Genomic DNA, 25,197 nt, shown 5'->3' on the forward strand with positions numbered 1-25,197 from the left:
TATTCTTTGGTAGAATGGTGAAGGAGGAACAAGGTCGTGAGGTTCCTGAGCACACCAAAGTATATCCGATAAAAGACCGACAAGCAGACGACATGGCGTCGTCGGTGCTGTAAGCTGAGCAATTTCGTCCGAATGAATCGTCGTGGATCCTTCATACAATATAACCTATCTGATTGAAACCAAAATCATATAATACAAAAATGATACACAAAGGTGAATATCATCATCATCATCATGATCAACCCATCGCCGGCTCACTACAGAGCACCGGTCTCCTCTCAGAGTGAGAAGGGTTTTGGCCATAGTCTACCACGCTGGCCATGTGCGGATTGGTAGACTTCACACACCTTTGAGAACATTATGGAGAACTCTCAGGCCTGCAGGTTTCCTCACGATGTTTTCCTTCACCGTTAAAACCAGTGATATTTAATTACTTAAAACGCACATAACTCCGAAAAGTTAGAGGTGCGTGCCTGGGATCGAACCCCCGACCTCCGATTAGAAGGCGGACGTCCTAACCGCTAGGCTATCACAGCAAGGTGAGTATAAGTTTAGGTAACCTTTTCAAGCCATAAAGGGAATGAAGTAGATACATTACATTAGATAGACACGACGATAAACAAGGGTGTAGAACGCTTAAGGTTGCGTCAACATCCAACAAGACTAGTTCAGGGTGTGGCATGAACCTTTCGATCAGACTTTGACGGATGTAATGACCACGTGGTTAGTAGGTAATAAGAAACAAAAACCAAACTTTCTAAGAAATCTCTCAAACTTTAGTAACATCGCATTAGGTTTTAGATGCTATTATGTTTATTAGTTAATGCTACTCGCGCACCACCCATATTAGTGCGTTGATAGTTGATTTGTACTACTAAGTTACTATGGAAGCAATCACAGTGTTTTCTTTACGTAGCTCAAGATCAATTAAATTTCTCACACAATAAATTAGGGAAATAGTAAATCCGAATATTATAATAATATTTTGAGGCGGTTGGACGATAGAGTTGTTTTAAAGAAAGTCTCAGGCTGAAGATAAGGGCAAACGAAATGAAGGTACAATATAGCTAGGCTAGGTATCTAATTTATGTGAATGCGTGCCCATCTTTTGAAAGCGACCGGGAAGTGAGAGAACGCTAATTGACCTACAAAGTGGAAGCCTCGATGGATTTTGTGTGCCTTCAATTTAGTACCACAAGCTCGATTTAGATCGATCAATCTTGTTAACTCAGAAGTCAGAACAATGTTTATCTATATAAGCTTTTAATTTTTTAGCTAATTTAATAATTACTAGATGATGCCCGCGACTTCGTCTGCGTGGATTTAGGTTTTTAAAAATCCCGTGGGAACTCTTTGATTTTCTGGGATAAAAAGTAGCCTATGTCCTTCAACGGGATGCAAACTATCTCTGTACCAAATTTCATCAAAATCGGTTGAACGGATGGGCCGTGAAAAGCTAGCAGACAGACAGACAGACACACTTTCGCATTTATAATATTAAGTATGGATAGTAAAATATTATTATAGTTAAGTTCAAAAATGGATCTATCTCATTAACGAAGAACAACGTTTACTACGTTAATGTTATCTAAGATTACTTTCCACTTTTTAGGATTCCATACCTCAAAAGGAAAAACAGAACCCTTATAGGATCACTTTGTTGTCTGTCTATTTGTCTGTCAAGAAACCTGTAGGATACTTCCCATTGACCTAGAGTCATGAAATTTGATAGGTAGGTCTTATAGCACACGTAAGGAGTACAATCTGAAAACCGTAAACTTGTGGTTACATTACAAAAAAACCGGCCAAGTGCGAGTCAGGCTCGCGCAACGAGGGTTCCCTAGTACAGTCGTATTTTTTTGACATTTTGCACGATAAATCAAAAACTATGATTCATAAAAATAAATAAAAATCTGTTTTAGAATCCACAGGTGAAGCCCTTTCATATAATACCCCACTTGATATACTTATCTTACTTGGATAATTGAATATACTAATTATTAGTTCATGACCAGAATTTAATTTTTTTGTGTGATACAACCCTAAATTCACGGTTTTCAGATTTTTCCCCGAATGTCAGCTATAAGACCTACCTACCTGCCAAATTTCGTGATTCTAGGTCAACGGGAAGTACCCTGTAGGTTTCTTGACAGACAGACAGACAGACAACAAAGTGATCCTATAAGGGTTCCGTTTTTCCTTTTGAGGTACGGAACCCTAAAAAATGTGTTCATGAACAAATAATTAGTGTTTTCAACTTTCAAAGTAAGATAACTATGCCAAGTGGGGTATTATAATATGAAAGGGCTTTACCTGTACATTCTCTGACAGATTTTTATTTATTTTTATGCATTATAGTTTTTCGTGCAAAATGTCGGAAAAATAAGACTGCATTACGGAACCCTCGGTGCGCGAGTCTAACTAGCACTTGGCTGGTTTTTTATCAATTAATTATAATGATTCAAAATATTTATCTACTATCTATGGCATTTAGAATCAAATGCAGACTAGTTAATAATGACCTGGGTTGTTAAATAGCATTTAACAAAATATAAGCTCCATTTATATACCTACCAACAATAGGTGGATTGATCTAGTTTATATGCAGAACAATAAAATTTATATCTACCTCTCTACGAAGTAAAACTTGTTTTAAGTTACTTACATTTCCAGCTATTTTAACTTTATTCAAATGTGCTTATCAATAGTTTGAAATTTTTTACGTAAAAACTAGAACTTTTAGTTTTAGATTTTTAGTACAATACTATCATTCACGTGACGCGACTTGGATTATATCACTTTTAGCACTTCTTAAACTTACTTAACTCAAAATAATCTTACTGGTTAATATATCCAAAACTTTGAACACTACAAAATCAGGAACACGTACACACACATGACCAAAAAAACTAATGAGTGAAATGAGATGACATTAAGAAATGTTTGAAGCTAAAAAACAATACATTACAAATTAGAGGATAGTTGCTAAAATAAATTTGATACATAATTAAATGTGTAATGTCATGAAAATGTGAAAAAACTAACATCTATTTACAGCAGAGCTAGTGTGCCACATCTAGCACTTACGATGAGAGGCGGCAGGTTTCTTTTCCGAAGCCAGCTCGGTCTTTTTAGGTGTATCCACGTCGCCTGTGTGCCGCGGCAAAATACAAAAGCAACATTAGAACATTGAAATGGACAAACATGTATGAAACAATAGACTAATATGAAATGAGTAGAGGGCGTGATGAATGAACCGGGAGACCGCATCGAGCACTTTCATTTTGCGAAACGGTCAAACGAAACTCACTGATCGTACGCCGCAATTTCTTAAAACAAGTGGAAAGGCGATCACGAGCTCTGCTCAATTGGCCACTTTTATCCGCGTCAACTAATCGTAGCAGAGAGGGTTCGGAGCGGGCGGTCACCTCGCCTACGTGGCGAAGGCCCATAGTCGCGGGACCATCGGAGACTCTTAAACTGTCCAGACATATCGGGCCTCCGGGAAACTCCAGTTTGGCGGAGGATCGCACACGAGCGCGCGTCGTAGCAAACTGCCGGCAAGCTGTGCGACACCCCGCCCCGCCCCAAGAGTACGGCCCTCGCTCGCTAAACTCATACAACAATGAGCTATTCAAACTTCGCAAGTACTCTCTGTTATGACTTGTATACTTAGATACTTTCTGACTAAAATATAAAACAGTGAATCATAACGAAGCATGACTTCAACGGGCATTAGATTTCCGTTTTTTGCCATTTGGCTACGGAACCCTAAAAATAACTGGACACCGAAATAATGAGTGGATGTATAACTTGTGGTACCTAAGTAATATACTTAACAAAGCCAATAGGAAAAGTAGAACGAATTTCAACAACGTACAGCATTGACTAATTACTGTAAAATTTAATTATTTATTTATCAAGCCAGTTAAAAACACTAAGTTAAACAACATCAATGGATGAGATGCTAATTAAAATAAAGAAAATGTTCGCGACAAAAGAACTAGGTAATTGAACACAAATTGTAGACGTCATTTAAAGATAACACGTTACACGACATGTTATATTCCTTTCAGGCTTGATCAGTATCACAAAGCATGAGCGCGTGTTCATCTCTTTATACTGTTGCTGATAATTTAGTCAGGTGACGTCACATATTGTCAAATCATACTATACAAGCGTTAAAAAACTGCGTACACAAATCCCTAATCATAACCAGTGTAATTTACAAATATCTCCTAGATTCTTTTATCAAATCTAAAAATATAATATTTATTCTCAATAATGTCTATCCATACGTTACGACATACAACCATGATGAAAAAATCAAGATCATGGTAAGACGATTTTGCTATCGCTAGAGGATATAATTATAAGCAAATCGCTTGGACAATGCTCCTTTAGGTCAATATCAAAATTTTAAGCACTAAAAAACGAATGCCTTGAGATCTTAAATAAAAATATCTGGATAGGTACTGGATGTATTTTGGCAGGATTATCATATTATGAAGCTTCTTACAATGCATTTTCTCTAGCACTAATTTCATTTTCCTATGTTATTGCTCGATTTAAATATTTTGTTAGTCTTGAAATATTTGAATTCGTACTTCTAGGTTTTTTGCAGATTTAATGTTATACCATATTTCATTCTAATATTATAAATGCGAAAGTGTGTCTGTCTGTCTGTCTGCTAGCTTTTCACGGCCCAACAGTTTAACCGATTTTGATGAAATTTGGTACAGAGTCAGCTTACATTCCGGGAAAGGACATAGGCTTTTTTATCCCCGAAAATCAAAGAGTCCTAACGGGATTTTAAAAAACCTAAACCCATGCGGACGAAGTCGCATCATCTAGTTATTTAATAAATCAAATTATATATTTAACTACTACTTAGGAGCGACGTAACAGTATATATGTCCATTTTCTATAAATATGTAACACATTTCCATTGGATTATATTTATGAAATATAAAAAGAAACTCCACTTACACATACTCGTTAAAAGCGAACATTGTAGCATATAGTGCTAAAACATGTATTGTTACATAACATAAGAATAGCTCTATAAATGGTCATATTCTTTCCGACTATTACATTTATATCAAATCAACAAGCTAATGCTAAACATCTTTGCGATTAACTACATATTAACGTATACCTAGTACCTACCTACTGTGTCACCCGTGTGAAGTCACGAACGAATCAAGGGTAACTATTTGCTCAATTTTATTATTATATACTTTTAGTACATAATCCAGTTAAAATTAGTTTCGTGGTTAAAATAATTATTATATTGGGATTTGGGACGTATTTACATTACATAATTATATTGTAACTAGATGATGCCCGCGACTTCACGTGTAAAATCTTTAATTTCCCTCGGTCAAAAGTAACATATGCCCTTTCCCGGAATGCAAGCTATCTCTGTACCAAATTTTATCAAAATCTGACTGATCTATCAACGGCTCAAACTACTAGACGGATCGAACTGAAAGGAGTATGCCCATGGACAGTACTCTCACCAGAAGCATTGTACCTTAAATATTTTATTTATTTATTAAAGCTTCATGAATATTTGTTTTAGGATATTTTTTTCGTAAATCAAAGTATTTTAAGGCAGTGGTCCGACCGTTTTACTTTCTAGCTGAACCTAACCTCAAAATATTGTAATTTTTTATGGTTAATATTTCTGAAATTCGGAAACCATTTTCGTTAATTTTTTTTACAAATATTCTACAAATATTCTGATGATGTCATTGATCAGATAGAATTTGATTTGATGGTAATACAAAAATCTTGAAGACAGTAGGTACGGTACATTTGTTCATACACTTGAATGGGCATTGTCTTTTGGCATGCAGAAAGCTATTAAATATGACGTAGACATCCGCTAAGAAAAGATTTTTGAAAATTCAATTCCTAAAGGGGTAAGACGCGGGCATAAGCTAGTTTAACGATAAGATAAGAAATTTCGAATGTATTACAAAAATAAACTGTTTTGCTATTTGCTAGTACCACAATCAGTACCCTTATTATAAATGCGAAAGTGTGTTTGTTTTTTGGTTTGTCCTTCAATCATGTCCCAACGGTGCAACGGATTGACGTGTTTTTTTGCATGGGTATAGATAGATAAAGACCTGGAGGGTGACATAGGCTACTTTTTATCCCGGAAAATCAATGAGTTCCCACGGAATTTTTAAAAAACCCAATTACACGCGGACGAAGTCGCGGGCATCAGCTAGTCTAAAATATTTCGAACATAACAGAATTCATTTTAGTTTTAAAATTAATAATATTATACAAAGTATCTGCTGGGCGTTAGGATTTATGACGAGTAGGCTTATAAGAACTCTAGTTAGTGCGGCATAACACAATATAGGACAATTGGATTAGAAGTTTTGGCGAAGTTAGTTGGATTCTTTGCACGCGACAGACCGCGAGTGTCTGCCATTCGATACGCTTTCGCTTTCTAGCAGAATATTGATTGATTTCAAGCTGTGATATATTGCTTCAGGAATCGTTACTACGATAAGCTGGTATATAATTTCTGAGTATTTTTCAGGGGATTGCTTCCAAAAAACCCATATTTCGTAAACAGATGCGCATTCGTTTTCTTAACTTAGTTATTTAGAGAGACCATAATATCTTAGGCCGTTAAAGATGTGCCATTGAATAAAAGCCAAAAGTGATGCAGTACAATGAATGTCTTACGTACTAAAGAATTACTGTATGACACCAGTGAAATAGCAATTTTTCTGATAAATGTATTGGCAGAAAAGGACCCATCCTGTGGTCTTTATGACCAGGCTTGATCCGTACCATAGGACACATTTTGACGATGAACTAACTGTTACCTCCTCCTCTAAATCACAGCTCAAATTCCCTGACTCTAGGGAATCTTAGAGTAAGACTTTACTTGAGGGGTGACTAAATCACAACTCAAATTCCCTGACCCTGGGGAATCTTAGAGTAAGACTTTACTTGAGGAGTGACTAAATCACAACTCAAATTCCCTGACCCTGGGGAATCTTAGAGTAAGACTTTACTTGAGGAGTGACTAAATCACAACTCAAATTCCCTGACCCTTGGTAATCTTAGAGTAAGACTTTACTTGAGGAGTGACTAAATCACAACTCAAATTCCCCGACCCTGCCTGTAGAATCTTAGAGTAAGACTTTACTTGAGGAGTGACTAAATCACAACTCAAATTCCCTGACCCTGGCTGTGGAATCTTAAAGTAAGACTTTACTTGAGGAGTGACTAAATCACAACTCAAATTCCCTGACCCTGGCTGTGGAATCTTAGAGTAAAGACTTTACTTGAGGAGTGACTAAATCACAACTCAAATTCCCTGACCCTGGCTGTGGAATCTTAGAAGACTTTACTTGAGAAGTGACTCAATCACAACAAATTATTATTCTTAAGTAATTAGTTAATACCTAATCGTTGCAGCTAGGCAGAGGACAAACCTCTGTGGGTTTTTCGGTGTTTTAGACTAAGCTTTTTGAATTGTATTTTGATTTGATAATAAACAAAAAAAATCCTTGACCCTGGCGTGCCCTGGCTGTGGCATCTTAGAGTAAGACTTTACTTGAGGAGTGACTAAATCACAACTCAAATTCCCTGACCCTGGGGAATCTTAAGTAAGATTTACCCTTTCTTTCCTGGATATTAACGCTCGAAATAACTGCTAGTTCCAGGAGGAAAATTGTCGCAATCTATTTGCCACTAGTTTATCTCTTAATAAGTTGCGGAGGTCAGATGTCAATCGCGGCGTATAAAAACTGGCAGCGTGCCTAATTATTATTCTAATATATGAAAACCGTGGTAAAAACTATTATTATGGTAAATCGCGATAAGAATTATCCAATTCGGAACATATTTTGACTTAGCCAAAATAATTGATGATACAACTAAAAAATACAGCTAGCTAATTAAAGTATCGTTTATGTAACGAATTGCGACAAAGATCTTGTAATATGAGTGGTTCATTTCCTAGTCACAGTCTGGGCACATGCATTGTTAGTGGAAACCGACACCCTTTCTTACTTGTACGCTGCGTTGCATACACCGGCTGCTTTTGATCGCGACCAAGGCAATGTCGCAACATACCGACCGACATAATAGTGGAAGGAACCGGTCACACCACTTTTGACGCATCATCACATACGTCACAAATGCGCCATTTGTTACTACGCGGTGAGTGGCATCATATATTTTGATAGATTTTGAAGCGCATGTACCTACGTACAACGTTTAACTAACTGAGCGAAGTTTTTTACAACTGAATATACTAAGCAATCTCGTTCTCGTTCTCTCTAAAAAATCTTGTTTTACTACTTTTCCCTGAATTTTCTCTCCCCTAGTCGAGTTTTTTTTGTTTTTCTTATGTTTATTCTATCTGTGAAAACTTGTCATTAGCTTCTATCTTTTTCTGTTTTTACCTATTCATTTTTTCATATTAGCTGTAAGTTATCCTGTTAAATAAAATAAAATAAATAAGTAATAGTTATGCATACAAGAAAGGTCCCGATTATATCGATTAAGTACCTACCAATTTTATTAGTAAAATTCTTGTCGTCAAATCATAAATTAATAAATTTTGAAATACACAGCTCTCCAAAATCCTGATAGTAGAGATCGTATTTAAATATGTTAATTAAGTATCCCCCAATAAGTAAAATCTGATATTTACTGACTGACTATCTGACTGACATTATCCGATATTTATTGTCAATTAACTATATACCTAATAGTTAAACAGTTTCAGATTCGTACAGCAGACAAAAAAATGCGAAAGTGATTATCAACAGTGCTACAATCTCAATTGTTGTGATTAGCTGAATTTATGGCATTCTTGCTGCGACAGTGCATTTTGGCCAATAGCGATTGTTTCACTGTAGCTTTAAATTACGGCAATCGATCCCCGGGTTTTTAAGAACCCAAATGGAAAAGTTGATCTTCCGTTCCGACCCTTTAGTTACATAAGACAGATTGGTGCACTGCCATCTAAGCCTAACTATGTAATATAAAGGTATTTAACTAATTATAATGGTAACTATAATAATTATTAATAGTAACCCGAAAAGTATTCACCACTTCCAATACCAGTAATAATTATTATCTACTGATAAATTTTATCAAAGTTAGCTACTTAACGTGCCATTCGATCTTCAGGAGCATGTGATGCAGATGAGATAACACAACAGATGAGACAAGTTGTTGGCAATTTCTAGAATCTACATAAACTGAATGATGTATATTTTACGTCCTTGTATTTTATCTGATCTTAATCAGTGTTTTGTTATTCGTTGTTACAAGGCGAAATACCAGCTACTATACTTCGTTTGTCTTCCAGGCAGAAGAGTCTGAGGTTACATACTTAGAAGCTCGGATTTTCGATGTTACGATGTCATAGTCGTCGAGTTTACGATGTGAGATTTTAAGCTTTACGAAAGAGTATGAGAAAGGCCCTTTCTGAAAGGGGCGTAACTTCAGCTTGCAGTTATTTAACGGAGATAGCGCTACTAATATAACTTGGTCAGGACTTTCTACGACCGCTCTCTCACGAGCAACACAGCAACCCACAAGTGTAGAAGGCGACAAAGAGGACGCCGCGAATGATATCATTTGGGTCATGTTCGCATGACAACACTAATAAGCGTAGACGACTCGGGTCTCCTGGTCAAGACAATATCGAGAAAGCAATCTTCCCCGTAAGATTAACAGCTCAGGATTAGCAGGAATTTCTGTTCACGATCAGAAGAAAAACCATCGTCGGATGGGATGATTGATATGTAAGTAGAATAGCATCTACGATTATTTACTTCTTGAACTAGGTGCCTACTTAATGTTTGAAAATGTATCATCTATAAGTACATATAGAAAGACGTCCTGACTCCTAACTGACTGACTCACTGTCACAGATGTATCAACGCACAGCCTAAACCTAGGGTTTGAAACTTGAATGATATTAGATTCCTTGTGGAATGTAATATCATTCACGTAGGCGCCGAAAAGATTTTTGGAAATTACACCCCCTAAGGGATTTTCAGACATTCCACCTGAGTGAAGTAGGGGCGGGATTAGGTAGTAATTTTAAAGATAACAATTTAGCGTAAACTTATAAAAATAAGTTTTAAACGGTTTCAAGTCGAAGTCAAAAACCGCTCTATGGCAAAGTCGCATACAAAATCACGTTATAGGTACATGACATAAATAATGGTTGTTAAATCAATACTGTGAGGGAAGACAATGGGGAATTTCCAAGGAAATTCTGTCTAGTGTCTTGATAAATAGATACACTTTGCTAAATAGGTACACTTTAAATTAAATCTATCTGTATAGAAATTAATGTATCTTTGTTTGCTGTTGTTTGCCCCTTTTGTGTTTCTACTCGTATATTCATCCGATTGCTATAAAACTTTGTACAGTTGTTGCTGGGACTTGTGGAAAGGTTTCTGATATACATGGTAGGTACTGTCGACGTAAGTAAATAGATGGATTGTGAATCGTTCATATTATCTTGTTCATAGAAAGAGGCATTGATGAATGAATGAAATAGATGATGCCTACAAATTCATCCACGTTGATTCAGGATTTTTTAAATGCCATGGAAATCCTTAAATTTCCTAAGACAATAGCCCAAGTCCATCCCCAGATATCTTTAACAAATTTCGTCAAAATCGGTTAAACAGATGGGCCTTGAAAAGCTAGCAGACGGAAAGAGAGACAGACACATACACATTTTTATAATATTAGTTTATGGATCAAATATTATTTGGTAACAAATGTTTATTTGGATTTATTTTATCTACTGAAGATTTAATCACTATTATCAGCTAATCGTGTAATGTGCCAATTTAGACAAAAAGTAGGTAGGTCTATGTATAATAATATAATGTATCTACATAATTATTGTTTTATTATGATGATATTGTAAATTAGCAATGTGACTTACTCATCCACACTAATATTATAAATGCGAAAGTGTGTCTGTCTGTCTGTCTCTCTGTCTGCTAGCTTTTCACGGCCCAACAGTTCAATCGATTTTGATGAAATTTGGTACAGAGTTAGCTTACATCCCGGGGAAGGACATAGGACTTTTTATCCCAGAAAATTAAAGAGTTCCTGCGGGATTTTTGAAAAACCTAAATCCACGCGGACGAAGTCGCGGGCATCATCTAGTATAAAATAAACCTTCTTGGCTTATAAACTTTGTTGAATAATTAATTACATAAGTGTTGCACACTTTATCTAAGCTTATAAAATTGCTATTTACCTATCTACTATGCACTAGACGGGTCATACAACTGACCTCTAATAATACAAGTACTTAGTACACTGGACTTGCGATTGCCGACTTGTTTTTGAAGCAACATGATTTTCGACATGTTACAAGTCTTAGGTATAATATATGAAATGTCAAATCCTTATACTTTAAGTGGTGGTAGTAAAGGCCCCAGTAGTATATAACAGCACTGAATTATGATTTATTTATTCATTTGCTTTCATGGTTACATGAAGCCCCGTTAGGGAATTGCAAAGTTAGGTACATTAACAATAGATTTTATCAGGTAATTATATAGGGCGTACAGGTATTATGAGCGTCCTGTGAGCGCAAACTGATAGTTTTAAGAAACATCATTATCATTTAATATCATTTTTTTAACATATTTTTAGGGTTCCGTACCTCAAAAGGAAAAACGGAACCCTTATAGTATCACTTTGTTGTCTGTATGTACGAGGGTCATTCAATAAGTAAAGAGACAAATTCTATAATTTTAAAACTATTCAATGAATGTGTACAATCTTTTCAGGGGTGTTAGTTGGCAACCTTGGGATATGCTCTGATCAGCTGTTTCATCATATGTCAACATAACCTCAAAATGTTTAATTCACCATGGCAAGTCCACTAGAAGATTGCACCTTAAAAGAGCAGCGCTCAGTCATTAGATTTTTAGTCGCAGAAGGTGTAAAACCTAGTGATTTTGTTTCTAGAATGTTGATACAGTACGGTAGAAGTTGTATGAACCGTGCGAATTTTTACAAGTGGGTACGGTTTAAAAGTGGCCGAACAAGTGTAGGTGATGAACCCCGATGTGGACGTACAGTGGAAGTTTCTGGTCCCTCGTTGGAATCGAGGATTGACGGAGTTATGCGTGATAACAGAATAATTACTGTTAAAATGATAGCTGAGGAAGTTCAAGTAAGTGTTGGAACTGTTCACAATGTCATTCAGAACAATTTAAACCGTTTTTGAGCCATTTGTCTCTTTACTTATTGAATGACCCTAGTATGTCTGTCTGTCGGTCTGTCGGTCTGTCAAGCAAACTACAGGATACTTTCCGTTGACTTAGTCATGAAATTTGGCAGGTAGGTAGGTCTTATAGCAGACATTAGGGGAAAAATCTGAAAACCGTGAATTTAGGATTACATCACACAAAAAAATTAAATTGTGGTCATGAACTAATAATTAGTATTTTCAGTTTTCGAAGTAAGATAACTATATCAAGTGGGGTATCATATGATAGGCTTCACCTTTGCATTCCAAAACAGATTTTTATTTATTTTTATGCATCATAGTTTTTGAATTATCGTGCAAAATGTCGAAAAAATACGACTATAGTACGGAACCCTCCATTTTACCAATTTGACGGGTACAGAGATAGCTTGCATCTCGGATACGGACATAGGCTACTTTTTATCCCGAAAAAAAAAGAGTTCCCACGAAAATTTAGAAAAACATACTCGTAAATGCACGGTTACGATGTTGCAAGTTTCATTTAGTTCATAACGAATACCTATTATAAATGCGGAAATGTTATTGGTTATTTGTTCCCTTTTCACCGAACTTGACGAAGGCATAAAGCTAGCTTGCATTCTTGAGACAGATAAATGATACTTTTTATCCCGAAAAATCAAAGAGTTTCTAAATCCACCCGGGCAAAGTCACGGGCTACGGTACTAAAATAGGAATATGCCTGGTAAATCTGAATTAAAAATATTTTTCCGAAATGAATGACTTCTCCAATGAAGTTTTGATCTTTGCAGTACCTTAACCCCTATTGGCAGTTGGCACGTGGTTCAAGCGGCTCTCCAGAGTTGATTGGTTCTTGAACTTGTCGACGACCGCTACAATAAAGCCTTTTGAAAGACAACACGTCGCCAATACACCAACTTTTGTTGATGCCGCGATACATTGTATTTTGTGATGTCGGCATTTCGTACTTTTCTGTACATATATGTATGTTACGAGTTAGGTGGCCAAGAACTTTTTAGATATTATAATTAATTACTAGATGATGCCCGCTACTTCGTTGACGTGGATTTAGGCTTCTTCACAATCCTGTGGAAACTCTTTAATTTTTGGGATATATCCCGTCCCTTTGGCCTATGTCCTTCGTCGGAATGTAAGCTAACTCTGTACTAAATTTTATCAAAATCGGTTAAACTGTTGGGCCGTGAAGGCTAACAGTCCGCTGACAGATGGACGGATGGACGGACGGACGGACGGATGGACGGACGGACGGACAGCGAAGTCTTAGTAATAGGGTCCCGTTGGCATCCTTCGGGTACGGAACCCTAAAACCACTCATACGCAACTTAGTATACTTCAGTATTAAGTACCTACTTAATATGTATATATCTTTTTACACGCTTTTAAACCTATTGTTAATGACCTAGGTCATCGCAGCTATGCAATAGTTCACCTTGCGAGTTGCGGCATCAGCTCGTACGCTAAGCCACCTTCGGGTGAAATGTTTTTATTGCATGCCTACCTAATGCGTAGTTGCGAGTTATATTTAAGCACCAGCATTGTAGGGGGAGGCAAGAGGGTATTTTAATCTTAATCTTAATCTATATATATAAAAGTAAAAGGTGACTGACTGACTGACTGAATGACTGACTGACTGACTGACTGATCTATCAACGCACAGCTCAAACTACTGGACGGATCGGGCTGAAATTTGGCATGCAGATAGCTATTATGACGCAGGCATCCGCTAAGAAAGGATTTTTGAAAATTCAACTCCTAAGGGGGTGAAATAGGGTTTTGAAATTTTGTAGTACACGCGGACGAAGTCGCGAGCATAAGCTAGTCTAAATATATAAAAGGAAAAGGTGACTGACTGACTGACTGACTGATCTATCAACGCACAGCTCTAACTACTGGACGGATCGGCCTGAAATTTGGCATGCAGATAGCTATTATGACGTAGGCATCCGTTAAGAAAGGGTTTTTGAAAATTCATCCCCTGAGGGGGTGAAATAGGGGTTTGAAATTTGTGTAGTCCACGCGGACGAAGTCGCGAGCATAAGCTAGTATTAATTATACTAAGCAGTGACCCACTGGTGTTACAAACAATTCTTTACACTGCAGTTAATAATTGTTTCAAATTACTTAATACCGGAAGTTATGATAGCGATAAAATTAAATGCAATAGAAGAACTAATTACAATATGGTTAGGCACGCCGCTGCCAAACCGAGATTGTGTCTTTGTTGGTTTCTTCAAAATTAACAACTTGATGTAGGTACCTTTGTATAAACTACTTGAATAAAATTGAGTAAAAGGACATTGAAACCACTATCTATGTGCTCGAACCATTTATCTCTTTAGGACATGAAGGTATTTAGTATATACATATACTACACAATATGTATCACAATAAATAATATATATTATAATATGTGTAATACAAAGAACCGATAGAAACGTTACGCCGGTACTTAGATATAGTATTTCATTTCTATTATTTTTATTTGCAAAGTTTTGCATGAAAGATAATATCATTAATCCGAATCTCTACTCAAAATACATGTACCTATATCATAATATCACATAATATGTTTGTATGTATTACTTACATCTTATCTTGATATATTATACTAAAGTACATGTCGTATAATTTAGAACAACTGTCGTAAAACGTGATGACGGTGGTTATCGTCAAGTATCGGTTATTGGGATGATATTAGGCAAAAATATAAAAATCTAAATATATAGAAGGAAAAGGTGACTGACTGACTGACTGACTGACTGACTGATCTATCAACGCATAGCTCAAACTACTGGATGGATCAGGCTGAAATTTGGCATGCAGACAGCTATTATGACGTAGGCATCCACTAAGAAAGGATTTTTGAACATTCAACCTTTAAAGGTGTAAAATAGGGGTTTGAAGTTTGTGTAGTCCACGCGGACGAAGTCGCGGGCATAAGCTTGTAAAATATAATTTACCTATGCAAAAATTTTCAATATTACTGAATAAAAATATGTAATAATATGTAACTAAGGAATATAATATGTATATAATATTATAGTTCTATTAAAAAACTTAATTTATAAACTTTAGACACTTGCTGATGTTAGTAATGAATTTTTATGTGAACGTTCAACAAAACGAAAGTAATATTATATTACTCACTTAATTGAAAACAATAACTGGATTATGTAAATAATATTATATTAATTTCATGTTATAATGTTAGCGCTTATTGTTATCACATACTCAGGTATATTTTAAAAAAAAAATTACAGAGAGTAGATAACTATGCAGGATTAAACTTAATAACCAAAGATTTAAGTAAATCAATAATTGAATCATTGGTTGTCATTTGTTAGAACTTCAACTAAACCTTATGTACAGAAATTTTACTACAAAATGATAGAGGTTTCAAGACTTATTTGCTCTGGCCCATAATAAATTGTATAGTAAATATGAATTACCTAGTTTCTTTGATATAAGTGTAGTTAGATCAGTGGACTTTGTCCGCAGTCCAGAATCAGCATTTACTGTATACGTTCCTCGACGTCGTAGCATGATTAATACGAACTGGATAATATCCGCACAACATTAAATCACCATCAAACTTTTGACACTTAATCATGACTTTTCACACTTAACACCAAGTACAGCTTAACTTGCGCGATCATACACTAACATCACTATCTGTTAATCAATGAATTTGCTACAGTTAAGTAATATATAAAACATGTGCATAGTTTATAATTTTATTTCACAATCGATGCATACAAGCGCGCTAATGGTAAGTGGGTTAACGAACCGATAAATAATTTAGCAACTAACGTGCACTGGCCGCGGCGACCACCTTTCCGACGCAAAAGTTTTGAATGGGCTGTGGGGCGAAAGGCGAAACCCAAGAGTACGTTGGCACGGTTATGACACGAATGGGATGGAAGCGCTCTTGCCTCGACCGCGAGATAGCGAGATCGCCGACACTTGCTGATAACGCGGCCGATAACGTCGACAAATGGTCATATCAAACGATACTAGAAACAAGCAGTAAATGTCACTGGATGCTCTTTTCCGGATCACTTTAGAGGGTGATACACATTTTAGGATCTACTCATGTGCTTTAGGTAGTGTGTTCGGGAAAAGATAAGTGGTCAGAATCAAATTTTGAAAGATGTCCAATTTATTGAACCTGATTTTTTAAATAACCAAAATATCTACTTTTATTAAGGTTCTGTACATTTCCAGAACAAATTGAACATTCCCCTTCCCATTTCCAATAAGTGAGCATACAATTTTGAAAAAAAAATGCATAATATAGTTTTACATAACATAATAAATCTCTGTTATACACACTTACAATATATTCACTGTACGAAACCCTCTTCACGCGAGTTCAACTTGCACTTGTCCGGTTTTTGTCTTAATGCTCTAGTTATGGGTGCAATAGTTCAAAGGATAACATTCAAGCCCACAGCTTTGTAGACCTATAAAAGATTCAGTTGTAAATACGTATGTACCTTGATAATTATTTTTGTAAGTTGTAACACTGCCTCATTAGTAGGTAAGCCACAGAGCGTTAAGCCAAGGTTGTGTCAACTTTATCAAAAATTCAAACTTCGCGTCCTACAAAGTATTTAACAACGACAGTCCCGGGGATGTTGAATTTTTAACGTATCCACATAGCAACAGGAGTGTGCAAACTTACCTATACCTACCCATACATACATTTGGTAAGATTTCAAGGTAGGAGTAATGTGATACAAATAACTAACTGCCTAGATCACCTGAGATAATTTATATAATATCAGTATATTATATTATATCAGTAGATCAGTAGAACTCCACAATTGTACATAATTAAACATTAACTATGCTAAAGGATATCTGTCTGTTACCTTTTCACAGCCCATTTGCTTAACCGATTTTGACATTGTATGTATTGTTTTGATACACAGTTAGCTTGCATCTCGAAGACGTACATAGGCCACTTTTAATCCGAGAAAATCAAAGAGTTCCCACTGGATATAAAAAAAAAACCTAAATCCACTGCAAACGAAGTCTAGAGATAACACAGAATGTATAATTAGGTATCAAGTACTATAAGTATGAACTAAACATCAAGTTTGTCTTCATAGTAGTTATCAGTACCCTTATTATAAATGCGAAAGTGTGTTTGTTTGTTTATTGGTTTGTCCTTCAATCACGTCGCAACGGAGTGCAAAGTGTATAAATAAAACCGATCGACTCATTTTTTGCAAGGGTATAGTTAAAGACCTGGACATAGGCTACTTTTTATCCCAGAAAATCAAAGAGTTCCCCGGGATTTCAAATACCTAACGAATCCACGCAAACGAAGTCGCGGGCATCAGCTAGTTGTAAATATATTGCGAGGCTACTGTAAGGATACCTATTTCCTTAAATTTCTCTCGAAGGGAATCGCGTGGTCTTAAGTTATAAATTGCGTGTATTGCCCTTTTTTTCCCAATATCTGCCGCTTTAACCCATATTAAGATTCCATAAGACGTAATAATATGGAAATAAGGGTTTTACACGTCAGTTAACTGCCGAATGTGTTAATAGATCAGTCAGTCAGTCAGTTAGTCACCTTTTCCTTTTATATATATATAGTAGACTAGGATATCACAGTTCTCATAGAACAAATAAACATTCTTCGAAAGCTAAACATTAAAACTTTTAAATATAAAATTAAAGAATTTTTACTACATAAAAGATACTATTCCATTAAAGAGTATTTAACAGACACAAATTTATAATAAGTTGTAGCATTTTTTATTTATTTTATTAGCAGTCTTTAAATTGTATTGTATTATATTGTTAAATCTAGTAGGTATGTATAAAATATAATTATTAACTGTATTAAATAATAGTAATAATAGATAATTCAATTGTAATTTAAGTCAGTAAGTTGGTTTTAGTTTTTAGGAGTTAGTTTTATTTTTTGCATGCCATAATATGGCTATTTGTGGTGAAACTATAATAAGTGTAACATCTGTATATACATACATACCCACATGTGCAATAAAGAATATTTGATTTGATTTGATTTGATTTGATTTGAAATAAAATTATATAAATCTAGGCTAAGATTACGTTCCATTTTCCTACGACAAATTTATCGGTCGAGTTGCGCCCTTTTATAGTGTACGCAAATTGGTATTGATGAATGGATGACATCCGTATTGCAACAATGACAGGTAATGATAGAGACAAAAGTCTGATGCTTTTAGTTCATCTTGTAGAGATTGTGTGGTTAATGATAAGGTTTTAATAATGATTGCCTTTATATCATGTAATAGTATTTAAATATCATAAAAAGAACTGCTTCCTTACTTGTAGTAAGTGCTTAAGGAACCATAGCCTAGGGCTTATAATCTAGCTAAGGAAGATATCGCAATCTCGCGGGATCCAACATTATTTGAAGCAAAATCTATCAATCAAACAAAATCTATTCAAATCTGCGGCACTTTCAATAGCTAAAGTCTGGGGTGCATGGGTAGAGTAAAGTAGTAAGAGTAACGATAGTCAGCTAGCTTAATTCTGTTCATACATAATCCTAAACTGGGCTATGTCGGCTAATATGCGATGCCCATTGGTGCATTCAGCTTCACAACCCAAATGACATTATTTCGATGTTAATGAGACATGGTTCCAGCACAATAGCAATTTGCGGGACTTATACAGTTTGTATTATAATTTGAAATGAGTTTATTTTTGTAGTAAAAAAACTCAAAAGCATGAATATGGAACTACCACATGCATGTTCTGAGGTGCACTTGACCAGTTTTTAGAGTTCCGTACCCCAAAAGGAAAATGGAACCCTTATAATATAATCACTTCGTTGTCTGTCTGCCAAGAAAACCTAAGAGTACTTCTTGTTGACCTAGAATATTGAAAGGCAGGTAGGTAGGTCTTATAGCACAAGTAAAGGAAAAATCTGAAAACTGCGAATTTGTGGTTACTCCACAAATAAAAAATTGAAATGTTTTCATGAACAAATAATTAGTAGGTATTTTCAATTTTCAAAATAAGATAACTATACCATATGAAAGGGTTTTACCTGTATATTCTAAAACAAAACAAAATGTTTTATTTATTTTATGAAGAAAAGTGTTGCAGAGAGAAAAGACAGATTTTATAGCTTAAGTAAAAATACTTTATGATCACTATGTACCTACTTATAAAATATTGTTTTAAGGTACAATTTTTATTTCAAATACTTAGTTTATACTTATATACTGTACATTTGTAAGCTATTTTCAAATAGCATTTTTAACATAAAAGTAGTCTGCAAAGATTTTTAAGATATTAATGAAAATATCAATATTTATGTAAATTAATTAGGTTATCACTTATCACTAATATGCACAAGCCATTATCAATATTTTCTACTAATTGTGATTTGTGACCCAATTTATGGGTGGTTTGACTAAAATTTTATAGTTTACTATTATGGCTACCGGGTTTAAGCTTTGCAGTTATTGTTCCAACTCCCTAACCTCTTGCTGCAAGGGAAGTCGACACAGTTGTTTGTTTTTTGGTTCATCAGTATCCTAACCTGATCATAAGACTAACATGTTTTTTCACAACTTAGTCCATGAGGACTTAGGTTTTTAAAAGATCTTGTTGGAATTTCCCCAATTCTTCATCATCATTGATTCTAAGAACCTTGAAATACACATACCAGTAACATCTCAGAACTCTAATGGTGAATTTTAATGAGTTATTCAGAAGGGGAAATAACTCAAAATCGGGCACTGTACTCATTATATTGTGAGACCTACTCTTAAATTGTGATATTATTATACCTACCTACACTTTATTTGTACCACCACAAGAAAAAAAATAACAAAAGAACAGCTGATTTTTTGCACAATTTTATGAAAATTGATTAAAATGATAGTGACCCTCCATGACTTTTGGCTTTTGACTTAATTTTGTACAATATAATATACAAGGCTTTTGAAAATGCTCATAGCTCTGGAAAAATTACATACCTACTCATACTTTAAGTTTGTTTTTAAGCAAACTTTGCTGAGCAAAAATTAATTAAACAAAAAATATGATAATTTAAATAAAACAACTGATAGACCTTACAACAAGACTAGGACTTTACTGCTACAACTATGAAAAAAATAAGAATTAGTACAGGTCCTATCATTTAATTACGTCATTAAAATGTAACCTCAAAACCGATTAAATTTACAAATACTCAAGTTTTACCTGATGAAGGGATAATTAAATTTATAGATATAGATCGTGGTTTTAAGTTATGACGTACTTTTATGATAATCCAATTATTTTATGCACAAGTATAGTAATTTGCGTGATATCTGTCACATAAATCAAGGCTTATGTGGCAAGCCCTGACCCAGAGCTTCACAGGCCATTTTATAACTTAAAATGATGTGGACCTTTTTACCTCGATATCGATTTCATTTATAATGTCTAGGTTACATGATTTCTACGTAGATTGGAGACAATCAAAATCCCACCAAATGTCAGAACAGGGAAACGTCACAGTCTAAGAAATCACGATGGCCGACAAAGAATGGTTAGGTGGTACTCACTGCTAATTTTTACGCCTCCTAGAGTTGGTTTTGGTGGTTGATTATCGAATGTCTTTCGAACGGATTTGCTGCCCTCGGCGAATGACGTGGTCCTAGGGCGTCCGCTCATTATTATAGGTATAAAATAAACGGCCGAATCCTGAACTTCATAGATACTACTTCACATTTCTCGTTACCACCCTTGCTTGCACTCGCACTGAACTCTCTCACTTTGCCGACGAAATACAAAGTTAGGGATTCACTTGTCTGATCTGTATCACTACTATAGTGTTAAGATAACAATAAAACTGTACTACGGTTTTACAAGATCATTTTGTTAGATTTTTATTAAAATTTACATCAATAAAGAGAACGACAAATTTTTAGTTTCTTTGGACTTCACAGACTTTACGCTGGCTCGTTCATTCGGCAGCTCGGCTAATTTCGGCTTTCGCTCGGTTTATGCTCGGACCTTCGATCAGTGACGTAGTATCCATTCCTTCGAACGCAGACAATTTACAATGCAAATTTTGTATATTTAAAAATTATAGTATAAATAAAATGTAATCTAAATTTATAAAAGGAAAAGATGACTGACTGACTGATTTATCAACGCACAACTCAAACTACTGGACGGATCGGGCTGAAATTTGGCATGCAAATAGCTATTATGACGTAGGCATCCGCTAAGAAAGGATTTTTGAAAATTCAACCCCAAGGGGGGTGAAATACGGATTTGAAATTTGTATAGGCCACGCGGACGAAGTCGCGAGCATAAGCTAGTTAAAAATAAATCAACAAGTATGCGTATTGATTTATGAATTTTTATCATCCATGGATAAATCAAATGATGATTTTTTTTTTAAATATTCATTTTCTGATTTAGCAATGCAATTAACTACCTATGTAGTTAGTTAGTTTATTAACCTACCTAATTTGTTTTTTATGTGATTTTCTCGGCAACTCAGAGCCTCATTAGACCAAGTGCATTAGACCATCATTAGACATAAAAATGACATGGGTTGATTTCTACATTGCTGCTTCACTAAGTGATATTATAATAATTTTTCGTAGATATGGATTATGGATGTGGATTAATAATAAATGTCTTCGAATTTCGATGCCCGGTAACTATCATTCAAGTGTTGGTCACTAAGTTAGCGAATCATCCCACAGGTCTTCTATCAGATATAGGAGGGTTTGGTCATAGTCTACCACGCTGACCAAGTGCACTTGGCAGACGCCACATGCCTTTGAGTTTGAGAGTATAGTCACAGATTTGTTCTGAGAATATGGTAGATATAGATCATTTATGCCGTCAAAGCAAGTGACGTAAACTCCAAAAAGTGAAAAGTGCGTGCACGGCATTGAACCGGTCCCAGTGGTTAAGACGTCAGCCTTCTAGGCTATCACCGCTTTTTTATATTTTATTAACTGGCGTTTAGTTAGTTGGCGATAGTTAATAAATAAAATTATTCTTATACTCCTTTTGTTTTGTTTGTAGTAATTATAGTAGACCATACCTAAATTATTGTGGTACCTAGTAAAGGAACGTTTTAAAGCTACCTATATGACGTCACATTTTACTGTTTCTAGCGCCATCTCTTGCGAACATTAAGTAAAATGAAAATATAATTCATAGACAATTATTATCTACTTCCAGAGGAAACAGATAAGATAAAGTGTCAGAGTCATTTAATCTATGCACCCATCTCAGATTAAAAATAAGAAACAACAGACAACAACTAAGAATAAGAACAAAAGAAATAATACTTATAAAAGATTACGTTTCATAATTTGCGTTCGCTACAACTTTTACACAGCAATGCAACATAACTAAATGGCTTCTACACACCTTCAATACTAAATGTAAAAGAGGAAACTAAATAAAAACTCGTAATATTCGCAATAAATTACTATCACAGAGGTTTGTTGGGCACAAACTACAACGTGCCCAACAAAAAAAGATAAACTATGACAAAGACAAAAAACTGTGTTTACGTCTCTCTAACAAGGTATTGGGGCTAATTCTGAGCACAACCTAATATTAGAGTATTCGCATGCTCTTCTTACTAATGTAATATGAAAAGGACAGACACAGTTTGACAGTTTAAATTAATTTTTTAGACGGTAAAACCCGTGATTTTAGCACGCAGTCGCGAACCTACTGTTTAAATTTGTATTGTGCACTAAAATTTAGAGTCTTTAAATGTGAAAGTCATGTTCCGTTCCTTCTTTAGCATTAGTAAAAAGAAAAGGATGCAGATACTCTAAATTTAGTTTAGAGAGAGACTAGAGAATCGAGGCCATAATTATTTTAATGCTAAATCTATCTTGATTCTTAATCTGAGGCACCCATGCACCCTATAGAGATTTATTAAGCCTATGATGCACCCTCAGAATAAATACCGATGCACCTCACTTCATCCACTCACCTTATCACCACCCAAGGTGTAGTAGCCAATACATTCTGAGACATAGACAGGTATTTATTCTGAGAGTACATAGCGACAAGGCTCTTCTGGCACTTGAATGACATTGACAGGGGGGCGTAGGTAGTTACCTATAGAATATAATATAGCCAGCATGTAGCCAGCAAATAAATTGTCCTCAATTTTACGGAATAACTAGGTATATTGAAAATGTCAACGTCAAAAATCGAGTTTCATCTAATTTTGACTGAATTAGAAATTGGGAAAGCCGTCCCTGTTTCCAAATCGAGATAGAAGAATAAAAACCATTTATAGGCCATGGACTTGCAACTTATCATGTTTTCCTGCTCAATTACTATATTTACCTAGTGCTTAATATAGCTATAAGGTGCAGACACATTTACGCTGTATTATTATCATGATATATCGTGATGTTATGCATATGGAACGGCTCTAATATTCAACAAAAACAGTGAATTTTAAGTTTTTTTTTAGCAACACCGTATTTAAGGGGAAAGCGTGACACTTCTCAAGATGGCGGCGTTAGTTCCAATTTTAGCTAAGCGCCAAAAGGGTCTTGTCCATAGAGGTCTTGTCGCACTGTACTTCGTGGTCCATAATCATAATGCTCAAGTTAAGAGGACCAGTCACCAGACCTGAGTAGTTATTACAGTAGTTACAGTACGCGGCAGAAAATAATGTACATCAGCCATTTGCCAGGAAATGACATTTCGGCTTTGCAAGAGCGTAAAATGCTCTAAGGTAGAGCGTTGTCTCTATCAGTCATACCTATATATTATATGACCTCGGTCTCCACGACAGAGACAACGCTCTACAAATCTGCTATGTCTTTCTAAACGCCGATGTACATTACTTTCTGCCACGTACCTACTGTAACTAATGTGTTACAAATCAAGTTGTGAGTCGACGTTGAATATTTTTCTCTAAGGAGTCCACATTTCATGAAAATAACAGAAATACGATGGAAAAATAAATACCTAAGTAGTAATGTAATAGTAAGCTGTGATAGCCTAGTGGTTAGGACGTCCGCCTTCTAATCGGAGGTCGGCGGTTCGATCCCGGGCCGGGCACGCAGCTCTAACTTTTCGGAGTTATGTGAGTTTTAATTAATTAAATATCACTTGCTTTAGCGGTGAAGGAAAACATCGTGAGGAAACCTGCATGCTTGAGAATTCTCCATAATGTTCTCTAAGGTGTGTGAAGTCTACCAATCCGCAAATGGCCAGCGTGGTAGACTATGGCCAAAACCCTTCTCACTCTGAGAGGAGACCCGTGCTCTGTAGTGAGCCGGCGATGGGTTGATCATGATGATGATGATGAAGTAATAATGCACTAAAAGTTCGTAGCGCCCGCGCCCAACCGAGCGTACCGGGAATTAAAATTGAAGTGTCACCAATCACCATCCATCTATCCTACCTGACTCCCCATGGCTCAACACAGAGTAGAAGTGCAGTAGGTACCCTGCAGCATCAGGACTCCTGATGCTGCAGGGTACCTAATTCAGGACTAAAGAGTTAGGACTTCGAGTTCAATAGTGAAGTTTATACTTAGACTTCACCACCATTTCGAAATCCCGAGTTCCTTGGAGTTCAAACGAACTCGTTGCTTGATACACAACATACTAATTCAACCTCAACAGTTCCTGAATTTCCATAATTTCTGAAATTTTAAGGAATTGGAACCAGAATTTTTGAAAAACTTTAAAATAAAAATAAACAATTGTGTAAATCGGTACCTATCGCTAAAGAAGTCTCAAAGAAATCGGTTTACATCGTAGGCACACATAAATAAAAAACCTCCGCCTTGGAAGTTGGATAAAGATATTTTAAAATTCATTTAAATGAACCGTTTCAAGCCTGCGATTCATATCATACTACGCAGTACATATAGTATCTATTTGATAACGGTTTGAATA

At 35.6% G+C, this 25,197-nt stretch overlaps 1 protein-coding gene across 10 annotated transcripts in view; it reads right to left on the reverse strand.

Moving 5' to 3' along the window:
* Positions 1–21,290, reverse strand: part of LOC117989619 (glycogen synthase kinase-3 beta-like) — a 38,578-nt gene extending 17,288 nt beyond the window's left edge. For 2 of the 10 annotated variants that reach the window (XM_034977001.2, XM_034976997.2), the window contains exons 1-2: positions 20,851–21,290; positions 3,088–3,150 (exon numbers count right to left, since the gene is read on the reverse strand). In XM_034977001.2, coding sequence (XP_034832892.1) covers positions 3,088–3,150; positions 20,851–20,959 — 172 coding nt within the window. In that variant the 5' untranslated portion in view covers positions 20,960–21,290. Of the gene's footprint in view, positions 1–3,087; positions 3,151–3,310; positions 3,613–15,732; positions 16,195–20,850 lie in introns of those variants that run through there. The other 8 variants (XM_034977005.2, XM_034977002.2, XM_034976996.2 and 5 more) reach the window with 7 other exon arrangements.
* Between the last annotated feature and the right edge of the window lie 3,907 nt (positions 21,291–25,197).

This window comes from Maniola hyperantus, chromosome 16 (genome assembly GCF_902806685.2).
Source record: "Maniola hyperantus chromosome 16, iAphHyp1.2, whole genome shotgun sequence".
Taxonomy (NCBI): Eukaryota; Metazoa; Arthropoda; class Insecta; order Lepidoptera; family Nymphalidae; genus Maniola; species Maniola hyperantus.